Source organism: Rhinoraja longicauda, chromosome 16, assembly GCF_053455715.1.
Source record: "Rhinoraja longicauda isolate Sanriku21f chromosome 16, sRhiLon1.1, whole genome shotgun sequence".
Classification (NCBI taxonomy): domain Eukaryota; kingdom Metazoa; phylum Chordata; class Chondrichthyes; order Rajiformes; family Arhynchobatidae; genus Rhinoraja; species Rhinoraja longicauda.
The window spans coordinates 20,885,188-20,900,426 of NC_135968.1; the positions used below are offsets into that span (position 1 = coordinate 20,885,188).

At 42.6% G+C, this 15,239-nt stretch overlaps 1 protein-coding gene across 1 annotated transcript in view; it reads left to right on the forward strand.

The window, feature by feature from the left end:
* Positions 1-2,306: 2,306 nt before the first annotated feature.
* Positions 2,307-15,239, forward strand: part of cfap58 (cilia and flagella associated protein 58) — a 143,915-nt gene continuing 130,982 nt past the window's right edge. The window contains exons 1-3 of the mRNA XM_078412814.1: positions 2,307-2,697; positions 4,821-5,102; positions 8,605-8,753. Coding sequence (XP_078268940.1) covers positions 2,692-2,697; positions 4,821-5,102; positions 8,605-8,753 — 437 coding nt within the window. The 5' untranslated portion in view covers positions 2,307-2,691. The remainder of the gene's footprint in view (positions 2,698-4,820; positions 5,103-8,604; positions 8,754-15,239) is intronic.

Sequence of the window (15,239 nt, forward strand, 5' to 3'; positions counted from 1 at the left end):
GTCCAATTAGATTATTAATCTAAAGTGTGAAAATGGAGCTTGCAATTACAGAGATTTTGAGACAATAGCGAGAGGAAATCCACCTCAATGTATTTGAAAGTGTCCTATTTTCACATCCCTATACTTGGGAACGTGCTGCCCGGGGGAGGCAGATACAATAGTGGTGTTTAAAAGGTTTTAGATAGGCACATGGATATGCAGAGAATGAAGGGATGTGGATCATGTGGATAGTTTATCTTGGCATCATGTTTGCATCAGACATTGTGGGTTGAAGGGCAAGTTCCTGTGCTTTGCTGTTCTGAGTTCTATATTTGTTGCAGACCAGTTGTATCAACATTAATACACTTGGAAAAATAGTGGGGAAAGTATATAATGCAAGTAGTCTGAAGTTAGTTGGAGGTTTTACATCTTGATCCTATAATTTCTATACACTGTGAACTATACTTTCTACACACGTCTGAGACTGATAGATTCAATTAGCCGACAATTTGTTGGCTAACAATAAATCTGTATAATGACCAGAGACAACTCTGAATTACATATAAGGACATGCACTATGGCTTTTCTGTCGGCGATGGCATTGAATGTGATTTAAAATGGCAGTACAATTTCAAGCAACAGCTATCCTATAAAGCCATGCAATAGGGGACTATTCTGGGTGTAAATAGCTATTTAAAAACTTGTTATTTTCTGGTATTTGGCAAAATGTTAGAGCTACTCTGCTTGCAGCAATCACTCTGGTGTAGTCAGAATGCCATTTAGATAGCACCTTTCACATCCCAGATCTCCCTAGATGTAACTCAGAGTTGCTTCTGGTCATTGACAGATTCATTATTATTCACATTTGGTTTATTTAGTTTGCTTTAGTTTAGAGGTACAGAGTGGAAACAGACCCTTTGGCCTACCCTGTCTGCACTGACCAATGATCACCTGTACACTACTTCTGTGTCAGACACATTTTGCACCCTACATATCAAGGGCAATTTACAGAAGCCAATTAGTCTACAAACCTGCACCTCTTTGGAATATGGGATGAAATCGGAGCACCCGGAGGAAAACCACACGGTCACATGGAGAACATGCAAACTCTGTATAAACAGCACGCATAGACAGGTTCAAACGTGGGTCTCGGGCGCTGTAAGACAGCACTATGCCACTGTACCACATAAAAGATGCTTGGTCAAGTACATGGATTGGAAAGGTTTAGAGGGATATAGGGCAAACACTGGCAGGTGGGACTAGTATAGATGTGGCATTTTGATCGGCATGGGCAAGTTGGGCTGAAGGGCCTGTTTTTGTGCTATATGACTCAATGACACTGGTACAAAGTTATCTGCTAACATTCCTCAGTGATGTGGAAAAACACATGTTTCCTCTGACAATACAAAAAGGAAACAACGATATTTTTTTCAGACTTGCTTCTAAGAAGAAGACCTTTTATTTCCCATCCTGGATGATTGAGGTTATTTTTGGTTTGATCAAGCTTTGCTCAGTGGAACAAGGCACTGCAGACGGGCTGATTACAAGTCACATGAGATTTGGTTTGTGATCTTCACAAAGGAAACAAGGCTCGAATGAGTTGAAATGAGAGAACAATAGAAATGGCTTGAAAGAAGTGGTGCATCAGTACAGTATTAAGTTGTGTTTTACTTCCTCGTAATATGTTCTGAGTTTACCTCTTCCCCAAGACATTGCATGTAATGATAACAAAATATCTGTTAATGCCATACTTACATAATAACCTTCTGAAAAAATGTTGGTAGGTATATAATGTAATACAAATTTAATATGATAAATCTGAATTCCTACTCAGAATCCACCAATCACTTACTTGGCCTTTCACTGCCCCTCTTATCTTCTAGCTTCCCCACCCCACCCATCACCACAATCAGTCTGAAGAAGGATCCCAACCCCAAATGTCACTTATACTTGTTCTCCAGAGATGCCACCTGACCTGCTGAGTTACTCCAGCACTTTGTGTATTAACGAGCATCTGCAGTTCCTTATTTTTGCAATATATCTTCTGAATGCATTCAAGAGAGAGCTAGATAGAGCCCTTAATGATGGCGGAGTCAGGGGGTATGGGGAGAAAGGCAGGGGTACTGATTGAGAATGATCAGCCATGATCACATTGAATGGTGGCGCTGGCTCGAAGGGCCGAATGGCCTCCTCCTGCACCAATTGTTTATTGTCTATCTAGGGGGAGGGGCGTTTGTTTTTCCGGGGGGCGGGGCCTTGACGCAGGACGTAAGGACAGACCGGTGTACGTCGCCGCCTTCGTCATCACTCCGCCGCCGTCGTCTTGCGCCGTTGCTAGGGCGCGGGCGAGGACGCGCGAGCGGAGCTCGGTGGGGAGGTGGGCGGCGGCCACGGTGGCCGCTTGGCAACACGGAGCGGAAAGCAGGTGCCCTCAGCACCACCACCACCGCCGCCACCGCCACCACAGCCAGCCAGACGGACAGCGGCAAGACCGTCGGCAGCCAGACCGTGGGCGTCAGCGCCAACCCCGCGGCCATCCAGACAGACAGCGACGGGGGCGAGGCGGCGGGCAGTCAGACGGGAGGCGGTGCCAGGGCAACAAGCAGCCAGACAGGCAACAAAGGCTCCAACCCCTGACCCTCTGCATCTCTCTGTCCACCTTCTCACCTTCCTGTCCCAAGCTCATATTGTACCTGAGACTCAGTGGCCACCATGTCGGTAAGCGAAATCACCCTCTTGGGCTTCATAGGTAGTTAGACACAAGGCGCTGGAGTAACTCAGCGGGTCAGGCAGCATCTCTGGAGCAGAATGATGGGCAATGTTTCGGGGGAGGACGAGACGAAATGTCACCCATCCTTTTTCTCCAGAGATGCTACTTGAGTTTCTCTAGAACTTTGCTTCTTTCTTTGGTACAAAGCAGCATCTGCAGTTTCCTGTTTCTACTCTTGGACTTCATAGTCAGGTCCAAATTCCAGGCACAGTTGTGGGATTATCAAATTCTCTTGTTAGCGGGCATTCAGCTGGATCACTGAGGCTCAACTCGCACCTGGCCCACCCTTTCCTCAGATGGATGGTAACTGGGTGGCTGCCTGTCCACTGAGAGGAAGACTTCAGTCCCCAACTTCAGAAAAGTCTCTAAGTCTTGTCGGACGGAGGAGATGATCGGTGCTGTAAGGACAAGATAAAACCAAGATAAGACTGCCCTCTAAGAACTTTAAAACTTTGCGGGCGCCAGAAACATGGCGACTCTTTGTATACTGTCTCGGTGAAGTCTACTATTGCACTACAATCATTGCATTTTTGTACTTATCTATGATTGTGCTGATCTTACTGGTATGATTTTACTGGATTGTATGCAAAACAAGGAATTTCACTGTACCAACGTACATAGGTGACAATAAATTATCATCATAAATTCATACTCCATTCATACCTCTGACATGTGGAACTTGATTCTTCCAATACTCTCCTGGACGATTATTTTATCCCTTGTAAGCTTGAGGAGATACAAATTCTGTGGTACTTATTACAACTGAAATCAAGCCTGTTCCCCAATTGCCCATGTGTTTATAGAGCAAAACTTTCTCCCAGTTTAACAATGCTATGATTTCAAAATTATCTTTGCATTCAAATACCTTATTTGCTTCAATCTTTCCCATCACTGTAATATCCTTGGATGTCCACAGTCCTCCAATTCTGATCTCATGCTCATGCTATTCTTCCATCCTTGTTGACTGGCCACTTCTGCAGCATATTATCTAAGGGATATGATTGCTTGTGATTAAAATGGTCCAGGTAACTTCCCCCCTCTTATTACAATGTGCAGATCTTCAAGTACAGCTAATCATTCTGAGCCAAAGCCATTCCACTGCAGATACTTAATGGAGATGCTTCCAATGGGGCACAATGTTTTCCGATAGCTCCCACATAAGGCAGCTGCAACACGTCACTTGCCCCTCCATCTTAATTCATTGAATTAGTCTATTTACTGCCCTTGAGCCATCAAAGTTTCTGACTCATCAAAGTCCACACTTTGTAATAGACCTTAGCAGACCTCAGAGACTTATATTCCCAGATAGCACAAGAGTCAGGCAACATCAGCTCACTAGTTCCAGTTACTTCCTCTGACTACCTGAAAGACTAGCATGTACTTGTTTACCACTTTATTCTACTTCTTTATCACTGAAAATGGGAGGTGATACTTAAATAAGCTTTTGTTACTGGAAGACAGGAAATTGCCAACTGCCGACCATTAAGAAATATATATATTAAGGGATAGAAACAAGGAACAGAAGATGCTGGAATGCAAAAACAAGACAGGGTGCTGGAGTAATTCAGTGGGTCAGGCATCATCCCTGGAGAACATGGATAGGTGATGTTCAGACTGAAGAAGGGTTCTGACCCGCAATGTCACCTATCTGTTCTCCAGGGATGCTGCCTGACCTGCTGAGTTCCTCCAGCACTTTGTCTTTAAAAAATATATATATTAAAAGAAATGTTTCCTAATTGGTAAAATAAATCAAAGCAATAAGCATACATCTTTTGAGCACATCGAGTTAGTTGATTTATTTGTGACATTTTGGTTTAAGTAAGAATTCTGAGTGGCTTTCCTATAATTTTTCCTAAGGATACCCCCACTTAAAACATGATGGAAGTTCTTCAAACATAGATGTTAAGTAGGGAAATAATTTCCTGTAGGTGAGGCAGATATAGCCAATGCATTTCAAGAGACAAATGGATGCAGTTTTGAAGAGAATGGATGAATATTTGTGTCCACTTGGATCTTGGATGCCCATAAATAATACATGATGCTAATTTATTTCCTCATTTTTAATCTGCAGGAAAAGGCAGATAAAGGAGCTAAGGATGATAGTGCCTTCGAGGCACTGGAGCGTGAGTTTCAAGAGGTGCTCAATGAACTTATGGGAGACAAGGGACTTGAGAAATTTCGCATTGAATATGAAAAACTGCATCAGGCCCTCAAGAAATCTCATGAAAATGAGAAACGGTTAATGTCAAAGTGCAAAGAACTAAATGCTGAGATTGTTGCAAATTCAACAAAAGTGTCTACAGCGCTTAAAATTTCACAAGATGACCAGTCAACTATAGATTCTTTAAAGCAGGTGAGATTTTTGAAACGTGATGGTGACGGCATGGATTACCCTTAAAGGAATCGGGAAATTTCACTGTTCAGTAATTAACCTGAAATTGAAAGATTTTAAACATCCTCCCTCCCATCTTAAACCGAGCCCTTTAGTTATTAGACTACCATTGGAAACAGATTAGAAAAGAGGAGAGGCAGGACAAAGCGTGGCCTACATTGTGTAGACCTATTGTCCTTGTTTTTGATGGGCAGATAGTTGCAACAAAGGCAGGAGTTAAGAAAGGAATGTGTGCGATAGGTTTGAAGAGTTGCAGATAGTAAAGCCAGAGGGAGGAAAGTAGCATGGGGTGGAGTGCGGGGGCGGGGTTGGGGGGAGTGGGGGGAGGGTCTGGGTGGAGTGAACTAGGTAGTCCCGATGGGGCACAGGGCAGTGAAGGGGAGGGGGGGTGGGTGGTTTGGGTGGAGAGAGGTAGGTCATCCAGGTGGGGCGCAGGGCAGTGAAGGGGTGGGGGTGTGGGGGGGGGGGAGAGAAGAGTGTATTAACTTCTCAAGGTATTAACTTCTTACCATTTTATTTTCCAATTTGTAAAGATTGTAATATTCACTATGTGTTGAAGTGTTGGTATAACCACAAATGGGAGCATTACTCAATAGACGGACAAGATAGACAAAACACCGATAATGCAGCCATCTTGGGACTTCAATGGCGTGAAACCAGCAGATAATGCTGATTATTAGAAGTCACTCTACTGTTAGTTGCGGAAAATAACTGCAGATGCTGGTAGAAATCGAAGGTATCACAAAATGCTGGAGTAACTCAGCGGGTCAGGCAGCATCTCAGGAGAGAAGGAATGGGTGATGTTTCGGGTCGAGACCCTTCTTCAGTCTGAAGAAGGGTCTCGACCCGAAACGTCACCCATTCTTTCTCTCCTACCTGACCCGCGGGACGAATTTGTCCCCTGCGGCCTGGCTCTGGAACTCCGGCCCGTTCAGAGCCAGCAGATCCAGTCCCACAGCCGACTGCCATGGTTGACTCCCCTGGCGTTCTAGGCAGACCATTCCAGTACTGTTGGACTCTCTCAGAGGCTGTGATCTCTGTTGGTCTAGTGAAAAAGGTAAGGCTTTGGAACCAAGGAGGCCATTTTGTGCATCATTACTAACTATACAATGACGTGCACACAATTAAACCCTATGCAACGATTTACACAACTATTGGATAATATTGGGAATGCGACTAAGTAAATTGTTCTTGCAAAGCCAAACAATAGTTATCATGTCTGTGGACAGAGTTAGGCCATTTGGCCCATCGAGCTTATCTACCATTCAATCATAGCTGATCTATCTATCCTTCTCAACCCCATTTTCCTGCCTTCTCCCTGTAACCTGTGATCCCCTCACTAATCAATAACCTGTCAATCGCTGCTTTAAGAATACCCAAAGACTTGGATTCCACAACCGTGTGTGGCAACAAATTCCACAGTTTCACCACCCTCCATGTCCACACACTAATGTATTAGCGATTCTCGTGTAACCAAGTACACGGTGCAGTCAAGATGTGCAGTGTGTAACAATGTAGGATGCTCATTGCTGCTAGAATTTACTACAATACCTCTCGGCATATACACCATATGACAGTACAAATGTTCACCTTGATAATGTCTACTCGACATGTGAATGTGCATTTTAGTGATGTATATATATATATATTGTCAATGCACATGTTGATCATTTGTATGGTAATGAGTTTGTGTCATTTGAACAATCCAATGCCAGGCAGCCTTGTTCCAAATATTCCTTCTGTTAGACCCGTCATCACAAATATGTGGGCTGCTAGCACTGAAACTATCTGTACTTCCACAAGGTTGAAGCAGAAATATTTCTCTATAATTATCACCAGGTTGCGAGCTATGCTAACATTTATGGCCCTTGGTGCTGTGGACATAACAGAATGACTTGTCAGGCAATTTCAGAAGGCAATTAATAGCTAATTGTAATGAAATGGGATTTGAGCACATTCAAGTCAGATGGAGAAAGATCAGCAATTTTACTTCCTTAGCTTATGTGGGTTCCAAGCCCTTGCACCTATAGCAATTTAATTAATATCAGCTTTCTGTTTCTCTTGTTTGGTAAACTGCATTCTAACTATGAACCTGACACAGTGAGATTTAACGTGTAGGAAGGAACTGCAGATGCTGGTTTAAACCGTAGATAGACACAAAAAGCTGGAGTAACTTAGCGGGACAGGCAGCATCTCTGGAGAGAAGGAATGAGTGACGTTTCGGATTGAGATCCTTCAGGTTATGGCGAGAAGGCAGGAGAATGGGGTTAGGAGGGAGAGATAGATCAGCCATGATTGAATGGCGGAATAGACTTGATGGGCAGAATGGCCTAATTCTACTCCTAATCCTTATAACAATGAAATTTAAACTCACTATCTCTGCCATCCTCCATTTGGCCTCTGGAATTCTAACACAGTAACATAATTGCAATACACCTCTGCCTTCTCCTATGTCTAGTATGGTTAGGTTCCTTAGACAATAGCACCACACATCATGAGACCTTAGGGTGAGGGAAAGATGTTCATAGAAATGTACAATTTCCCATCTTTAGATAGGCAGATTAAAGAACCACATACAGACCTGTCCTTAACATGCATAGTCATTATTTTTTTGAGGGTGGAAGATGGGGTTTTGTGCCTCGACTGGTGTGTGACTGTGGGACAGAATGCACTCATTTCAGGATTAAGACCCTTCATTAGAATCTAAAATGCCAGATTTCAGAAAGACCACTCTCCTTAAATGCTTTCTGACTTGTTGAGTATCTCCAGCAACTTCTGTTTTCAATCCATTTTTCCAAGCACCTGCAGATTTTAATTTTCAGTAATACATTTTAGGTTTTTTCTAGTTTAGTGTAGAGATACAGCTTGGAAACATGCCCTTTGGCCACTGAGTCTGCACCGACCAATGATCACCTGTACACTCATTCTGTTCTACACACCAGGGACAAATTATAGCAGTCAAGTAACCCACAAACCTGTACATCTTTGGAATGTTTCTCCGATTACCCAGAGAAACCCACGCGGTCACAGGGAGAACGTACAAACTCCATACAGACGGCACTCGTAGTCAGGATTGAACATGGGTCTCCGGTGCTGCAAGGCAGCAACTCTACCGCTGTGCCACTGTGCTCCCTCTCCAAAAAAAAATGTTAGTGAAAAAGTGATTATTTTATCACTTTTGCCAAAGCCCTTCCTTCTGGCCATGGCTTGTAATCACAAGTAGTTGCCTGTGCAAAATTATACCATAAATATCAGCTGGAAATTGTATTCATTAATGTATTTATACCAACTAAGATAACCAGGGGGGTTATTTTTTCCATTAAAAATAATAATGTGTTACACTAAACAAGATTCTCGTACAGCAACTTTTAATACCATTTAAAAATAAAGACAAATGAATTATGTTTCAAAGTATGAATGGTTCAGCTAATTTTGTTTTGCATATTTTCATTAAAATAAATAGGAGATTGAAAAGGCATGGAAAATGGTTGATTCAGCTCTTGATCAGGAAAAACGAGGAAAAGAAACCATTCGCTCTCTGAAGCAAGAAATTAGCAACCTGACCAGGCTTGTGGAGCAAGGTGCTGGACTTTCACTGGGTCAAGAGAGCAGGTTTGTTCATTTTATTTTTTATTTATTCCTCTATCCACTATATTTTCTTCTGTGATTATATTCCACACCCCATGTCCTCATGGCATCAGTGTAATGTGTATGACGACCTCGCCTTTAAGTGGACCATTTTGGCTTTGGGCAATAGGGAGTCAATGATTGCGAAGGGAATAAAAAAGAAAATCAGGTGGTCAAATTCCTACGTGCATTTTACATCAAGACAGTCAAGAGTCAAGATTGTTTAATTGTCGCGAAAAGCTGGAGTAACTCAGCGGGACAGTCAGCATCTCTGGAGAGATGGAATGGGTGATGTTTCTGGTTGAGACCCTTTTTCAGACTAGTTGAAACGAGAGATAGTTGGAGAGCAGGAGGAATGACAGAGGGGGAGCAGTGAGAGAGGATGTTGCAGAACTCTCGTCTGAGAGAGGAGGACAACTTCTTCAAAGTAGACATACCTTGAGGAGATTTTGCAGTGGAGCAGACAAAATGTGTAAGAAGGAACTGCAGATGCTGGTTTAATCTAAAGATCGACACAAAAAGCAGGAGTAACTCAGCGGGACAGGCAGCATCTCTGGAGAGAAGGAATGGATGACATTTCGGGGCGAGACCCTTCTTCAGACTAATTAGGGATGAGGGAAACGAGAGGTAGTCGGAGAGCAGGAGGAATCACAGAGGGGGCGCAGCGAGAGAGGATGTTGCAGAATTGTCATATGTACAGGCAACGGAACAATGAACATTTTACTTGCAACAGCATAACAGACCTGTCTTCACAATGCACATAGATAATATAAAATGAATGAATATTCAATAAATTAACTCAATTCAATTGACACCGTTGACTCAAATCAAAATTACAACTGAAGAAGGGTCCTGACCTGAAACATCACCCATCCTTTTTCTCCAGAGATGCTGCCTAACCTGCTGAGTTACTCCAGAATTTTGCGTTTATCTGTACCACTGACCTTGTTCTGTTTTGGCTGGAGCTGCCCAGGTGGTGGGTTTCATTGTGGGCGGAATTTCCCAGATCTGGTACCACAGGCAAGGTCTCGCAAACAATCACATTTCCCCAGACCCAATGATTCTGGCCTGTGGTTTGTATTGTCTCAGAAAATTAGCAGATCTTTTTGGCCCTGGATGGGTAACCAAGAACAGACTTCACTGGGCAACCACTTATAAACAAAAGTGTTACATTACATTGAATTGTGTTCTTTTCCAGCAGGTGTGTTTCACTGCATGGCAGTAAAGCACATAAACCCTGCCTAGTTGATCTTGATCATATGTAATTGGTGAGTTGCAACAATACTATTGTACCCTCAACTGGGACTCTAATAAGGTCTGCACTTATCACTGGAGTATGTTTGGACCAACCTTCATCTAACTTCCAATTGGAATAATGAAATACTGATACTTTGCACACACAATGCAGATAATATTGCTTTTGAGCCATTTATACCCATGCGGTTGTATGTATATGAACTTTGAACACGTTTTGTAACTTTTCAGTAGAGCACCGAAACAGGTCTTTTGGCCCAACTCCTCCATGCCGACCAAGGTGCCCCAGCTAAGCTAGTCCCATTTGCCTGCTTTTGCCCATATCCCTCTAAACCTTTCCAATTGATGTAACTTTCCAGATGTCCTTTTAAATGCTGTTATAGTATCTGCCTCAACTACCTACTTTGGCAGCTTGTTCCATACTTTAAAAATTTACTGACGGGCTGGAGTGAAAGAATGCAGTACTAAAACGCCTTTGAATTTTTTGTTTTAGTCACCTTTAGACAATAGACTTTAGAGATACAGCACAGAACCAGGCCCTTCAGCCCAACGAGACCAATGATCACGCTTTACACTAACACTATCCTACACACTAAGAACAATTTACAATTTTACTGAAGCAAATTAACCTACAAATCAATATGCCTTTGAAGTGTGGGAGGAAACCGGAGCACCCAGAGAGAACCCACATGGTCACGGGGAGAAAGTACAAATTCCGTACAGACGGCACTCATAGTCAGGATTGAACCCGGGTATATGGCGCTGGAAGGCAGCAAAGCAACGGCTATTCCACTGTGCTGCTCCTTTAAACCTCAACATTTAAGTTGCATGAGAAAGGGAAAGAGAGAGGGAGTCTGGTAAATCACTGTCAACATTGACAAATTAAAGAAAGAGGTATGTTTAAATATAGAGAACTGAAGAAGAAAGAGAAGGTGAAACCAAGGGAAAACTCAACTAATGGTGGCTCTGTGCCACAGCAGTTAGTGGTTCTGCCTCACAATTCTAGCATCCCGTATTTGAACTTGATTTCTAGTGTTGCCTGGAAGGAGTTTACATGTTCTCCCTATGATCACGTAGATTTGCCCCACATTCCAAAGTACCCTTGGTTAGTTTTGTGGTAAAAGAATTGACACAGTGGCGCAGCGGTATGGTTGCTGCCTTACCTCACCAGAGACCCAGGGTTTGATCCTGAGCATGGGTGCTGTCGATGTGGAGTTTGTATGTTCTCCCTGGGACCAGAGAACTGAGTGGGAGTCGACAAGTTGGCACGAGTTGGGAGAGTGGTCAGAGAAGTGGCTGATAGAATATAGTGCTGCAAAGTGTGGAGTCTTGCATTTTGGTAGTAGGAATAAAGTCGTAGACTATTTTCTAAATGGGGAGGAAATCCAGAAATCAGAGGTGCAAAGGGACTTGGGAGTGCTGATGCAGGATTCCCAAAAAGTTAATCTGCAAGTCGAATCGATAGTAAAGAAGGCAAATGTAATGCTAGCATTTATTTCAAGAGGGCTACAATACAAAAGCAGGGATGTACTGCTGAGGCTCTATAAGGTGCTGGTCAGGCTGCATTTGGAGTATTGTGAGCAATTTTGAGCAGCATATCTGAGGAAGGATGTGCTGGCCCAGGAGAGCGTCTAGAGAAGGTTTACAAGAATGATCCCAGGAATGAGTGGGTTGACATATGATGAGCGATTGATGGCACTGGGCCTGTACTTGCTGGAGTTTAGAAGAATGATGGAGGATCTCATCGAATAGGAAAGGCTTGGATAGAGTGGATGTGGAGAGGATGTTTCCACTAGTATGAGAGTCTGGGACTATAGTTTCATAGCCTCAGAATAAAAGGACATTCCTTAAGGAAGGAGATGAGGAGGAATTTCTTTTCCCCTTCACCTCAAACCTAAGTCCTCTTGTCCTCGATTTACCTACTCTGGGCAAGAGACTCAGTGCATCTACTCGATCTATTCCTCTCATGATTTTATACACCTTTATAATATCACCCCTCATCTTCCTGCGCTCCAGGGAATAGAGTCCCAGTCTACTCAACCTCTCCCTATAGCTCAGACCCTCTAGTCCTGGCAACATCCTCGGAAATCTTCTCTGTACCCTTTCCAGCTGGACAACATCTTTCCTATAACATGGTGCCCAGAACTGAACCAAATATTGCAAATGCGGTCTCACCAATGTCTTATACAACTGCAACATGATCTCCCAACTTCTATACTCAACTTTGGAGTATATGGATATTTTTAAGGCAGAGATGGATAAATTCTTGATTAGTACAGGTGTCAGGGGTTATGGGGAGAAGGCAGGAGAATGGGGTTAGGAGGGGGAGATAAATCAGCAATGATTGAATGATGGAGTAGACTTGATAGGCCAAATGGCCTAATCCTGCTCCTCCCATTTATGACCTTATGACCACGTGGGCTTTTGCTTTCCTCCCACATTCCAAAGAAATGCAGGTTTGTTGATTAATTGGCTGTGTAAGTTGCCCCTCGAGTGTATGACGAAAAAACTGGAATAACAGAACTAATGTACGGGGTGATCTTTGGTCGGCACAGACTCAGTGGGCCAAAGGGCCTGTTTCCACATTGTATCTCTAAACTAAACTAAACTATACTAAAATAAACAAAACTAAATCAAAGTGGAATTGTTGGGCAAGTGAGAGAGAATAAGTTGCAGGTTTCCAGGGAAGGAAGGGCAATGGCATCAATGGGGTTGCGCTGCCCAAAGTTGACATGGATCCGATGGGCTGAATGGTCTAATTCTGTGTCATAATATGTATTGTCAACATACAAAATTCTCATATCTCTAATAGCAAGGGAACATTTAGAGTAAAGGGACTGAGGTTGTACGAGTTGCTTTCCAGATAAGATCAACTTATACATTTTATAGTTTCTTTGATGACTTCCCAGCTTCTCCATTGTTGGAGACGGATGTTAGATTTAGATATATTCAGAAAAAAAATTTGACAAGAACTGGCCCAAGGCTAAGTGCCGTGCATGAACCAACACCGCTTAGAGATCCAAGCTGATTGAGAATTTAATTTAAAATGGTTATACAGTAGGTGATCATTGCTTTTGTATTGGGAACATTTTGTTACTCTCAATCTTGATTCGTGCTGGAAGTGCATATTGTCGCATGAGCTGTCTAGTGACGTAGGAAAATAACTGCAGATGCTGGTACAACTCGAAGGTATCACAAAATGCTGGAGTAACTCAGCAGGTCAGACTGAAGAAGGGTCTCGACCCGAAACGTCACCCATTCTCTCTCTCCTAGATGCTGCCTGACCTGACCTGCTGGGAAGTTGTATAGTGTACAGGGTGATCGCTGGAAGGCACGGACTTGGTGGGCCGAAGCGCTATGTCTCTAAAGTCTAAAAAGAAACAGGTTGGGAGAAAATGTAGCAAAGATAGCAATGGGAGTTTGTCGGTTTGTCGAACTCACTATTCTTCTTCACTATCCTGCTTCTATATTCTCATTAGTTTCTCCATATTTGTACTCCATGCCTTTGTCTCGTTTCTCGTGTTTCACATTTGATTCATCTCCTACCCTTTACACTTCCTTCAGACCTAGCTTTTGTTGTTTACTAGCCGTTATTTCCCTCTATAAGCTTAGGCCACAACCATTTGTGTTATTTAGTGTTGGGTCCATCTTATCGCAACGTTCCTTTTTTTTCCTCACCGGCTCTTCCACCTTCCTTTGCGTTAAAAATAATACTATTTCAAGTTTTACCTTAGTTCTGATGAAAGGTCAACAAGCTGAAATCTTAACAGTTTATTTCGTCACAAATGCTGACTGACGGACTGAGTATTTCCAACATGTTCTGTTTTTATTTTGCAATCCCTTTATTAGTTTGCTCAAAGATATGTTAGCCTGGCAATTGTTCACTCCCCGGTTGAATCACGTTACTAAGATCTTGTAAAGGTGGTTCCCTAACTGGCTGCCTGGAAGTGAATTAGGGTGGTTTGGTGGCATTCTCTTCTCCAATCTCATCCACTGTTAATTAGTCATCAAGCTTAGAAAGCTCTTCAGTACCCATTAAACAGCTTTTTCACAGGCATACATCTGAGACTGCTGTCCTCTAGTTCCAGTGTATCTTTTCGCACTGAAGACTGATACAGATGACTCTAAGTGAAATATTGTTACCAAAATGGTTGGATATATATTTGATTTTACCATTTTGTGAAAACTGAACATAGTTAAGATACTAATCTTGATCTCTGCCATTCAGTGAAAGATAAAAAAGTGCTGGATTAACTCAGTGAGTCAGGCAGCATCTCCCGACAACGCAAAGAGGTGACATTTCAGTTTGGGACCCTTCTTCTGATTCGAAATGTCACCTATCCATTTCCTGCAGAGATGCTGCCTGATCAGATGGGTTATTCCAATAATTTGTGTATTATTTTGTAACCAGCATCTGCGGATCCTCGTTTCTGCCATTCAGTAATTTGTTCATTGTTTTACCAAGCTCTAAATCACCTTGTTCAATAGGTTTTCAGAGGTGCCTGAAGGGTAATGTAATGAGAAGCTTACCAAATATAAATACAAAAAATAAAGAAGTCTTCATCATCTTCCTAGGTGTTCCACATATAAACTGGTTTCTCAAAAGGGAATATTATGGAAAATGTTCTGGCCTTTAGGCACCGCTAATGATTATTTTTATTATTGACCCCAATATAGTACTTTGAGGCTTTGCACTGCAAGTTAATATATGTATTCTGCATTTCCTTATTTTCATGCTTGGTTCACAGAGCAATCCCATATTCCTACTAAATCTCCTCTAACTTAGTCTTCCTTCAGTCCTATAAATTTCCCCCAGATTTATAACAGTAAATTTATCTACCAACCCACAAAACATTGTGGTACACAAAAAATCAGTCATGAAATCGTAGTCATACAAGGAAACAGGCCCTTTGGCCCAACTTGTCATGCTGTCCGAGATGTCCCATCTAAGCTAGTCCTGGCTCATCTATATACTAAAACTCTCGTTTGTTTGTTTGTTCCTGAACTACAGACAAAATGGTACACGATAGCGCGACAATTTTAGGTCCATCTTACTCACCATCGTCCCTTTGGTGCTAATGGAAGAGGTTTCATTAAAATCAGTGTTATATTTTTAAAGTTATTCACATTTTAAAGTTTAAATCTCCTGGGGAGGGAGGGAGGGAGGGAGGATAAGGGGGGCTGAGGGGGATGGAATGGGGGGAAGGAGGGGAGGAG